The 11,068-nt window shown below is 36.2% G+C and overlaps 2 protein-coding genes and 1 long non-coding RNA gene across 6 annotated transcripts; 1 reads left to right on the forward strand and 2 right to left on the reverse strand.

The window, feature by feature from the left end:
• Window positions 1-1,623: 1,623 nt before the first annotated feature.
• On the reverse strand, window positions 1,624-5,590 carry LOC147480485 (26S proteasome non-ATPase regulatory subunit 8 homolog A-like). 2 transcript variants are annotated; one of them, XR_015204626.1, is made up of 8 exons: window positions 5,426-5,582; window positions 5,272-5,350; window positions 5,089-5,191; window positions 4,739-5,002; window positions 4,344-4,455; window positions 3,407-3,563; window positions 3,092-3,142; window positions 1,624-1,995 (listed from the first exon to the last, which is right to left on the reverse strand). XR_015204626.1 is itself a non-coding variant. In XM_086577506.1 (7 exons), the coding sequence occupies exons 1-6, from the start codon at window positions 5,528-5,530 to the stop codon at window positions 3,423-3,425; spliced, it is 804 nt and encodes a 267-aa protein (XP_086433632.1). In that variant the 5' UTR covers window positions 5,531-5,590; the 3' UTR covers window positions 1,624-1,995; window positions 3,407-3,422. The 2 variants fall into 2 exon arrangements, 1 of the variants encoding a protein (XP_086433632.1); XM_086577506.1 differs by lacking the exon at window positions 3,092-3,142 and having other exon boundaries at window positions 5,426-5,590.
• Window positions 5,591-5,861: 271 nt separating this feature from the next.
• LOC147480486 (peptidyl-prolyl cis-trans isomerase CYP21-4-like) lies at window positions 5,862-10,335 on the reverse strand. 3 transcript variants are annotated; one of them, XM_086578208.1, is made up of 8 exons: window positions 10,105-10,335; window positions 9,760-9,950; window positions 9,641-9,680; window positions 9,465-9,515; window positions 8,062-8,147; window positions 6,568-6,705; window positions 6,324-6,474; window positions 5,862-6,100 (listed from the first exon to the last, which is right to left on the reverse strand). In XM_086578208.1, exons 2-8 carry the CDS (start codon window positions 9,909-9,911, stop codon window positions 6,014-6,016), a joined length of 705 nt encoding a protein of 234 aa, XP_086434334.1. In that variant the 5' UTR covers window positions 9,912-9,950; window positions 10,105-10,335; the 3' UTR covers window positions 5,862-6,013. The 3 variants fall into 3 exon arrangements, with proteins under 3 accessions (XP_086434334.1, XP_086434335.1, XP_086434336.1); XM_086578209.1 differs by lacking the exon at window positions 8,062-8,147 and having other exon boundaries at window positions 9,641-9,688; window positions 10,105-10,239; XM_086578210.1 differs by lacking the exon at window positions 10,105-10,335 and having other exon boundaries at window positions 9,641-9,688; window positions 9,760-9,879.
• A 27-nt stretch (window positions 10,336-10,362) lies between these two features.
• Window positions 10,363-10,813, forward strand: LOC147480487 (uncharacterized). The gene is made up of 3 exons (XR_015205180.1): window positions 10,363-10,497; window positions 10,593-10,637; window positions 10,719-10,813. It is a non-coding gene; the product is annotated as an uncharacterized LOC147480487 (long non-coding RNA).
• The last annotated feature ends 255 nt before the right edge of the window (window positions 10,814-11,068 follow it).

The raw sequence follows: 11,068 nt of genomic DNA on the forward strand, positions 1-11,068 counted from the left end.
TGTAAAGGTTAAGTTTGGTTAACCTTGCAAATGTAAAATGGTTTATGGGAGATGTTGTTTGGGGTTGGATTTGACCGAGTTCGTATGGACGAACTACCTATGTATCAAGTTCTCTCTCTGGAGGGGGGAAACTTGAATCAGCTCAGACGAAGTTCCTCATCCTCTTTATATAGGCAAGGTGCCCGCGCCTCTTGCATTCCAGCGTCAAGTCAAATCCAGCCTTGATGGCGAGTTATAGACATTTATCATGAAGCGTGCCTGAAGATCCGGTCTTGATGGTTGTAATAAAGACATACGTTACAAGCCGTTGCGAAATGAGAGGAGTGAGCGCTATGCAGGTCATTTTTGGACGAGATTGTCCACTCGACTTGAGTCACTTTGAAGTGAGCTCGCAGGACGAATGAGTGAGATCGGTTGGTGGTGTGGTCGCTCAGGGTGCGAGTTAAATATGTTGCTTGCCTGATTTGAGTCACTATAAAGCGAGCTCTGAGGACGAGGATACGAGGTCAGTTGGTAGTTCTGTGTGTGTTGGGAACGTGTCTAGTATCCATTGGTTGTGGATATTATTCCCTCACAGATAGTATGCCGAGCCATAAGGAGAAAAGAGATTCCGCTTCATTTGTTTCATAACTTCCAAAGTGTTCATGTTCATTGCACTTCATGTGCCCACCTTGCTTCATTGAGCAAAATAGAAGAACTTGAAATGCCATGAACAATGAATTCTTTACAGGATAGACTTTAAACTAGGGGTACCACGTTTTTCGAAAACCCAAATTTTCTGAATTTCAATCTGATTTTTTTTTAATTTGGCAATGATATTTGTGTTCCGATATTCGAAATTCTAATATCCAATTTTTCCGAAAAATAATTTGATCGGAATTGGATGTGTTTTCAAAATCCGATCCGATTCAATTTCCGATTAATTTTCCAATTTAACATATAGCGGTCTATTTCATATAGTTACTAAATTAAAACTGCAGATAGTTTACAAACAAAATAAAAACCATAGAGAAGTAAAACATTGTCTCTCTCACAACTTCAAGAAATCAATATTATCATTCTAGTACATGTCTCTTTCACAACTTCAAGAAATCAATATTGTTATTATGGTATATGTCTCAATTTCTCCCATCTTCCTATTTACTGAATTATTACGAGAAGAAAAAACTTGTTGAATGAACGTATTAAAATGTATAAGTTGTTTACTAAATTAATACATTTCAAAATAATTACTAAATAAATGTATTAACTAGATAAAAAATAATTATCGTAAAAGAAAATCCGATTATGTAATTCAAATTTCTAATTTACTTCCATATTTTGTAGATTCCAATATTTCCGAAAATTTTCCAAACTTTTCAAATTCGGAAAAAAATTGTCATCCGAAAATAATTGGATCAATTGGATTGACATCCCAAAAAAATAGAATTTTTTTCGAAAACCCTTTATCCGATCCGAAGTCCCCTACTTTAAAGTTTAAACAAACTAACATTTGATTGGTAGCTACAGAATATACTTTTGTGTGTGACTTGAGAGTTGAGACATTGTCTTTTTTCTTAGAGCGTTGCATCATGGGCTCCACTGGCAATTCACGTCCGAATCGTAATTACCAAAAAGGGCACATCAAAACAAACTAGCATATGCTTGTAATTAGTGTTTCAATGAATTACTAAAATCACAAGATATTTGCATGCAAATATTATGTCAACTCATACCAAATCCTCTCACTATCATTCTCTGCTGGATGTTGAAAATATTACACTGGCAATAACCTTTCTGTTTCTTAATGAAAGGGCCATTAGTAACACCAAGTCTAACTTCAGATCAAAACAACAAAACTGGACTAAAATCTAGAGAAGAGATGGTTCAGTTTTCAAATAAGACCTGGAACCGCAAAACAAAACTCATTTAAGCAGGGCATTGCTCGTGTTTTCAAGAGAAGGCAGAACATATAGTCATTGTCCATTCCTCTCAAGCAGTTCTGCTCCACAGCATCTGCAACAAGATACAATCAGTTGTCCAGCATAATCAATAATTTCTGTTCAAGCTACATCCAAGTATGTAAAGTAAAAAGAACGTTTTTTGCTTTTGAACTAGGGTAAAACAGAACCAAATTTACATATCTTTACTCGGCTTAAATACATTTACCCTAAGTGACGTTGACACTAGCGTGTATCAGCACCCAACACAAATATGAAGTATCCAACACGAAAAAATTTAAGGAATGACGCTCAATATGTCAGTGAGTCTTACCCGATACAGACAGGTATTTGAAAAATACTTTCTTTTATATATTAACTGTCAATGTAACACAGCATATTCCACTGACCAGTATCTGTCAACCTACAAGTCATACTAACTGGAACAATGTACAAATTGGGTGACAGCATCCACGCACTTGGCCATCTGAAACTCGTCAAGGCCTGGAATATGTGTCCTACTAGCTAGAATAGTGTATCAGATAGGGTTTTCACTGCTGTGTTTTGGATCTTTAATACCCACATCAAGCCCTGGATGTTATCATTTAACCAGTTTAGTGTTTTTGGCAAGACATACAGGCATACTGCAGTATTCCAATGACATCCATGTATTTGGTTACCTTTGAGGTGCCTCCAGGAGTCGAGGCATGAAAACTTCTCTTTGCCTCCGAAAGAAAAAGCCACTCATGAATATTTTAACATGAGAGTAATGGTAGAGGAAAAGTACAGTCTCATAAAGAAATCCACAACTAAAGGAAATTCCGCTTATAATTTTCTTTTGCTAATTTCACCACTTTATTAGCAATCAACAACAAGTTAGTAATCATGTAAGACGTGAAAAGACCATTAACAAGCACCCTGACTGGTAAATCAATTTTCCTTCACGGTATGTTAAAGCCGTAATGCAACAGGATATCCATCTTTTCCAACCCAAAAAAATAGCAAGAGTAATACACAAAAAGTCTAATACTGACAATAATAACATTCAAAATAAAACTATTTAGCATTTCTTTGTTTTCTGTTTTGATTCTTTACGTTTTTTGCGAGAAAAATATTCATTTTGTTTCTTTATAGATGCAAGCCAGGCCAATAAGTAAACCACTAGTTCTTACAGATACGAGCCTTGTACAGCCCATACACCTTCCAGTCACTTGATCATATCTCTGAAAAATTCCAGTGCATTTTATAAGTAAGTCAAGAAGGTTCTTCCATAGCTAATCAAAGGGGTGCAACCCACCAACACGACTGCATGTTGTTTAGCATATATAGAGGAGCCGTAGGTACACCATACAAGGCTCACCCAGAGAATCAAGATTCTAGAGTCAAAAGGGAGTTTAAAAACAAAAGAACACTTTACTGAGTAGCATCTCAAGGTCTTCAGCCTTTTGAATTACTTAAGACTTCAAATTACCGTTTTGACAACCTACCATGTAATAAGCTGCTTCATACTATACGCTCCAACTCTCTTGCATAACTTAGAGTCTGATTGATGAGTTGCAGTGATGGTATCTCCTTACAAGGTGCAGAATCTTTTGCCTTCTGGAAGAATACAAGTCCATCCTTTATTTCCCAGTCAGGACGCTCCTACATACAGCATATACAGCCTTATAATACAAGAAAAGTGCATGCATAGTACGCCTTGTTGGTCAAATGTCGCATAAAAATATGTGGACATATCCATCTACACACTAATCAGATGCTTCAATGCGTAATGGTCAGGGTGGGTGTAAACTCAAGGGTGCACAAGATGTCTTCAAGGAAGTCAAAGAGACTATTTGATTGGTCAACGGGTGCCACACCAGTTAGGGATTTGAGGTTCCCGAAGTGCATTTGGAATTTGGGACACTACAATTATGTAAAGGATATGGGTGTATGTATGAGTGGTCAGCTACACACAGGTGTGAGTGGTCTGCTACACCCAGGTGTAATGAATTTAAATGGAAATGAGCGGATGACTATACCTTTTAACAATAATCATAATAATAATTTTAAAAAGAAAATAACAGGCAGGGTGGGTAACATGCAAATAATAGTAGCATGACAAAATCATGCAAACCACACAAAACAGAAAGAGAAGAAGGGAGGTAAAAGCAATAGTTATATATCAGTCAATGCATATATCTCTGAGACTCCGACCATATCATGAATAGCCCGACTCTCATTCATTAACATGTCAAAATGCAACCTTTTCATGGAACTCCTAGACTTGGGGGGGAATCATACATAATCAGGGAAGAGAAAGGGCTATGGCAATTCAAAGTACGGTTACCAACTATAAGCGGAGGGGAAAAATAGCTACTACTGAAAAATAACTGAAATGATAAAGAAGACAAACTTATTGAGCTATTTTACTAAAGTTATTACCTCTTTAATATAATTAGAAAGCTCTTGGTCAGAGGAGAACATCAACATTTGCTTTGCATCACTTGTCGAAAGAAAATCATACGCTTTCTCGCCACAACTAGCAAGCTCATCTCTAGAAAAGGCAATTGAAAGAGATTAAAGTAAATATTTAAGATGGAGTTCCTAGATAATACCATGTAACCAATATTAGCTAATGGCACTATTGGTTGGCAGTATGGTAAACGTTCAGGGTGGGTGTCTAACTTATATAATTATATTTTCAATTATAATAACACGTGAATTATACTATTACTTGGCAAAACATAAAATGTATCTCTTTATCGTCACCAGCATGTGTGGCACGTGTACCAGTACCTCCAGTTATAATATCAAGCATCAAAACATAAACACATTACCTCACTGTCTTGGCCAGAAGATCCATATAATAAACATACGTATCATGTGGCACAGCTTGTCTAGCACTCAATACACGATTATAAGCCCCTTCCATAAAAGATTGTTCCAACTCAACAGCATACTTAATACAAGGATTTTCCAGAGCATTAGTAGACAACAGTTCTAATTCAGTATGAAATTCGGCAATTCTATTTTGCACGAGAAGTCTTAAAAGGTTTAGTCCTAATATCGGATACTCCTGAGGAGACTGTGCGAGACGGTTTCTGTTACAGCAAATAGACAATGGAAACACGTTAAGTCCTATATTTAAATGAACAAAACAGAGATGCCCAAATTTAATAATACTTACCCTATATCTGTATAATAAGGTTTCAACTGGCAATAATCTCTTTCGAATGCTTCTTGATCTTCTGCCTTGACGCTTAGAAATACAGCAAGCTCAAATATCTCCCCTGAATATTTATATTTATATTTATATTCAGAAAATGAAGTTAGAAAAACAAATAATATGATTATAATAATAAATTATTACTTGCTATTGTCAAGTCGGTAATTGCATTGGGCGTATCTTCGAATACTGGTGGAAGACTTGTAAAACCTGTTAACAACACCTGCAGAGAAAAATAAAAAGTCAAAGTTAAATTAACTAGGGTTTTGATAATAATGAGTTAAGTTGGGTGGTTTACCTTGAGGCGGGACAGAAGGTTTGAAGAGTTATCGAGATCGTTACGAACGTAGGAAGCCTTGAATCTTTCAAACAACTGAGATAGTTCTGTCATTCGAGGATCCATCTCTTTTTTCTCTCTTAGGCTCTCTGTGTGCTGAACAAGTAGTCAACTGGGTTTGGGTTTTGGACTACTGGATCAAGAATACCCGCCCCGCTATATTTTGGACTTTACAAAGAGGGGCCCAAAGGAGAAAGGCCCATAAGTGGACTTTGGCCTAAGTTGGTGAGGTGAAGTTACAGTTATCGACTTACCGCCATTTGATTTCCAGAGTAGAAAGTATCACTGTATCAGGAGTGAAGTGATTACTATGATAGTTAGTTACTCTGCATCGATTTCTTGATTTGATGTTGGCATCCACATTCCACAATACACTTTGGCCGAAGAAATGAAAGAATTACAGGAAAGCTTTTACATTTCTCATATTATAAAATATCTGTACGTCTTCATAAAAAATTAGCACGAAAAAAAAACAAAAAACAAAAGAAAAGATCTTCACATTTATGTGTTCACAACAAACATGGAGTTCTTACAAGCTGATAAAATGAATTAGTGGTCCTGTGTCAGAGTGACCATGATGATCCGAATAGGGAACTTCGGTCGGTATTGTTTATCTGTATCCACATCTTCGATTTCCTGCACGTATTAAAACAAGAAATGTTGTTCTTTTGTCAGTCTTGCCATTTGCCAACTTCAATGCTTGAAATGGTTATGCCAGTAAGGAAAATTAGAGATAATATTGGTAATCTGTGACAATCTGATCCATTTTATGCTTATCAACTTTTACGGAAAAGGAAAATGAACAGTGAATGAATCACCAAATGGTTTCGAAGAGCAAAAAGAAATGAGAATAATTCACCTGAACAACGTCCTCTCCCTCGATGACTTTCCCAAATACAACAAGCTTATCATCAAAATCTGGAATTCGCGCTCTGGTTATGAAAAGCTCAAATCCTTTCTCACCATGTATAGCCTTTGGCGTTCCAAGCACAAAGGCCTCACGCTTTGGACTGATATATATACAAGGGAAGAAGAGTCACTCAAAAGAAATGGTCTGACAGATATAAACTGCTCACAATCTTAAATAACTCGAGCTATAGAACCTGATAGTAAGTTGACTCTGGTATTTCACTCCTGACGTCCAATCTTCTGCCTTTCCAAGACTTTGGAGATCGCCTGCTTGAATCACGTAATTTCTTATCACGCGGTCAAAAAGCATCCCGTGGAAGTGCCCCTTATGACTGCAAACCAGTTAGATCATCAGGTTGTTGCCAAGTATACGGGTATAAACTAGGGGAAAATTGTAGAGAGGACCAAGCTGGTAGTATGTGGCTTCTCAAGATTGTGATTGTCACTAAATCTCAAACTCAAATTTCCATGACTTTATGTTCCACACATGTAGTCCATCATGACTGGTCAGATAACAATAGTTCACAGCAATTAATTTAAATTATCTGTTACATGTCATCTGACAATCCACATCTGCTTCAGGAATCTTTTGTTCATACAGGCTCGCTCATAAGAGTTCTGATGAGTTCATGATTATCATTTATTCCCACATCGAATCCCATCCCAACTTAGTTCATGTGATTACTAGTAAGATAAGCATGCTAGTAGCAGGATACCTCTAAGCTAAAACACTATTCCATTGCATAAACAATGAGATAAACTTCCTCTACTTGTCAATTCTTTATTTTTTAACGTTATTATATTTTTTTTTTCCTCCAGCATAATACATCATCAAGACATTCAGAAGGAGATGAACCCTACAAAGAGAGGGGATTCAATAGCAATCGTAGCAATCATAGCATACCAAAACCCAAAATCATGTACAAGTGAGCAGGGTTGTAAAAGTATACATAATCCTTATAGTTACAACTAGCCAAATGAAGGGGGTAAATAAATCCAATTAAGTAACTGTATTAACATAGTAACATGAGGTGTGTAGAGCAGCAACCAGCAAAAAATGTATAGTCTGTAGCTATCCAAACTAGACAAAGATATAAGAAAAAAATATATATCAAGTCTGATGACAAGGTCCAAACATAAGCAAGTTACTAATAAACTAACGTTAATCAAATATTAGCAGTTCTAAGAAAAAAAGAATATCATATGTGCAGGCAACCAAAGATGCAGGCAAGTATAAAGCAAGCAGAATGGGTATCTTTAGGAAAAACAATGCAAAGATTAGGATAATAAATCATTATTCTGACAGGTTCAAAACTCCAGTTCATTGACCTTACCAACATGCAGATCAAGAATAATCCTTTTTTTTTTTTGTTTTTTGTTTTTTTTGGAGAATCTGGAATGATCATATTTCATCAACAACAAAGCTAGAGTAAAAACTTTCGCGGGAGGTAGAGTGGTAACACTGGGCAGAATTTTACAGTACCAAATTCACATTTAATTATAATAAAGCCTGTTCTCCCTCTAATGGTTGACTCTAAGAGCCAGAAGACCCAGACCATGCATACTTGAAAGAGAACCAACAAGTTTATTTCCTCTCGACCAGCCTACGTATTTTCACATAACATGTAAAATGAGTTTGCACGTGATGCTCTTTAAGTACTGGGGGATCACTAAGAATGTCTACTTACCAAAAATCAACAAATTTATCAACAATTTCAGGAGAAGAGTCCTTCAAAAGCTCCACTATTACTGAACCCTTGGAGGTATCTAAAATCTGAAACACAGGTTACTTCAGCATGCATAATAACATAAAAATAAAAATGTCCATAGGGTTACTAAATGAAATTCAAAGGTATGCAAAAGAATAAAAAGATGAAGAGATAGGAACATGGAGCCATGGAGGACCATTCTTTTCCACGGAGGCCAAATTACATTCCAACTTCTATTAAGTCCTGGCAACTTCAATAGACTTGATGAAAATATCCCTACATGACTACATGGAGCCTTACTGTGCAGATACTCAAGAGGCAATTTTAGCTAGATCATGGGGTATGCTGCCCTGTACAGTACGACCTGGCAGACACATCAAATATGATCAATTTATGTACACGACTTGACCGAGGCTATTCGACTTGTGAAACAAGTTGGCGAAACTGTGTTTCATGCAAGCACATAAAAGAGTTATGATGTCAAACGTCAAAACCCTACCCATATGGTTTGAAGAAAAGATATGTAAACTGTAACTTGCTGGGCATATCAAAGCCAGACGAGATGAACAGTGTGATACGTGACTTATCTAGCCTAGTCAATCTAAGAAATGAAGTAAACTGGGAGCAGCACCATGGTAGCATTGTGGACCAATCAGTAAATTCATCAACATGAACTATGATGGTACAGAAAAGAGAACTGTGACATAACAAATTTGAGGAGTAGCTTTTGCGAAAACCTTCACAAAAATTATGAGGATTCTACGAAATTGTTTATGAATAACCTACTTTACGAATTCCACTTCACGCCCAGGCTAATATGTCATGTAGCACACAGCAACAATATTACAGATCAACTGCTAAATACTTGCTTGGTACACAACCCGAAATCAGTTGTGTCACTATTCAATAGAATAGATTGTAATATTCTAGAAAGGACAATTTGTGAAACTTTCGATACTTAGACATTCTAGGCTATACTTTTTCTATCCAACACATTGAAAATAACCTAGTTTGTAATACACTAAATTAAACTTTGGTCATATAAATGCAAGAAACGATTGATTTTGTAGCAGTTTTCAAATCAAGTGAGGTCAAGAAAAGAAACGACGCACGCATATGAATAAATCCATGGTTAAATCAAGACCTCGATGAATAGGAATTAAGTGATGAAGGAACAAAGAATAGATGCATAGACAAATGCCTCAATGAAAACTCTATAAATAAGCATTTGATCCTGTTCGAACCTTTATGTCCTATTTGTAAAATGTAAGTGAATACGTAGTGGATCAATGCTTGAAAGCTTTTGAATTATATATTAGCTACTAGGTAAAACTTGCTACTGCTAAGTAGGAAATTGCTCATCGAATCGTACAGTCACTTACAGCATAGCTATGACGATCAAATTTCCCAGCATCCGCAAAACCATCAACACCCTATAAAATAAATCATAATATAATTTCATTAAAAAAATAAAACTCAAAAAGTTTACGGCATGATTCTAACAAGCTGACAACTACTTAAAAACGATAAACGAAAGGGTTCCAAAGAATATATATACCTCATGATCAGGCAAACCATTTTCTGCAAGGTCCATTGATCTACAAAACTACAAGCAGGTTATTCAAACTCTCAAAACTATTGCTAACACAATATTTAAATAAAATATTTACGACTAACCTGAGAGACCGTAACCTGTATGTAGTGACCAAAGACAACACAATCAGGACAACAACTAAGCTGCAGAAAAGTATAGTAGTGACACTAATACGAGTTGGACCCTTTTTCCTTTTGCTTTGTAAAAGCAACATTTGAGGTTTAATCCTTGCCATGATATATTCTAGCCTTCAGTTATATGAGTATATATATGCCTGAGCATGAAGACAAAATATCAGTTACACTTACACTTATACTTCATTCAAGATAAAAAATGAACTTCTTAAGCTAAAATACACTCAAATCCCAGTGCCCAACCTTGATTAATATTAAACCAAATTACTAAAACTACTAATGAGCGGAAAATACCTCAAATTAACCGGATCGCATATGCTGGTAAAGTGGTATTCTAAGCCTCCTTGTCTAAAATAGCCACCGTGTCATCAGCTTACCGTGGGCTGGGCCTTGGGCCCATATGGATGCACACTAGCCATAACCCTGGTCCAACTAAGACCAGGCAATTACGTCATCAAATTGCTATAAAGTGCAAAGGGCATGTAAGAGTTTTTTTGTCTTGTACTAATCTTCCTCATTGTAGGTACTAGGTAGTGTCAATCAGTGAAGTGTAAAATAGGCATTTCTTAGAGGAGAACATTAAAAAATATGAAAATAATAATTTGTCCTTTTCTATAGGAGAAAAAATTAAAAAAAAATGAAAGAAACGGGAAAGTGCACACTCCAAGACTACATTACATCCTCACGGTAACGACGCTATCATAGTTAACCACCTCCTCCCTCCCTCCCTCCCTCCCTCTCTACATACATTTTTTTATTATTTTTTTAATTTTGAATAACAGATTACAGGCAAGCACGGATTCAAGAAACTTCACCATTATCACAAGGTAATAATAACTAACAACAAAAAATATTCTCCTTAAAACATTACTAGTATTGTTACTGACGTTTGTTCAAATATATTGCAGAATGTTATATTAGAAACGTTGAACACACTGGAATTAACGAGCCCATATCGTTCAACAATTAAAGAGACTATTTCATCAAGCGGTTCGCTTACGAATAAACAAGTTATGAAAGATCTTGATGCTTTAGAGTGGCAGGAAATTTGTTCCGTGAACTCGATTAAATCGGTACAGAAGGATACAACTGATGATGATAGTGATTATGTTGAGGGTGGTGAAGAATATTTGCAAAAAAAGGTTAAGAGGAATGATGGGGTTGTAAAGAAAATAGGTAAGAGAAATGTGACACGTGCTGATTCTTGGTAGGGTCTTGAAAAGAAAATGACTATACAACCCTTCTTTTCTTTTCTGAG

This window comes from Coptis chinensis, chromosome 8, assembly GCF_015680905.1.
Source record: "Coptis chinensis isolate HL-2020 chromosome 8, ASM1568090v1, whole genome shotgun sequence".
Taxonomy (NCBI): domain Eukaryota; kingdom Viridiplantae; phylum Streptophyta; class Magnoliopsida; order Ranunculales; family Ranunculaceae; genus Coptis; species Coptis chinensis.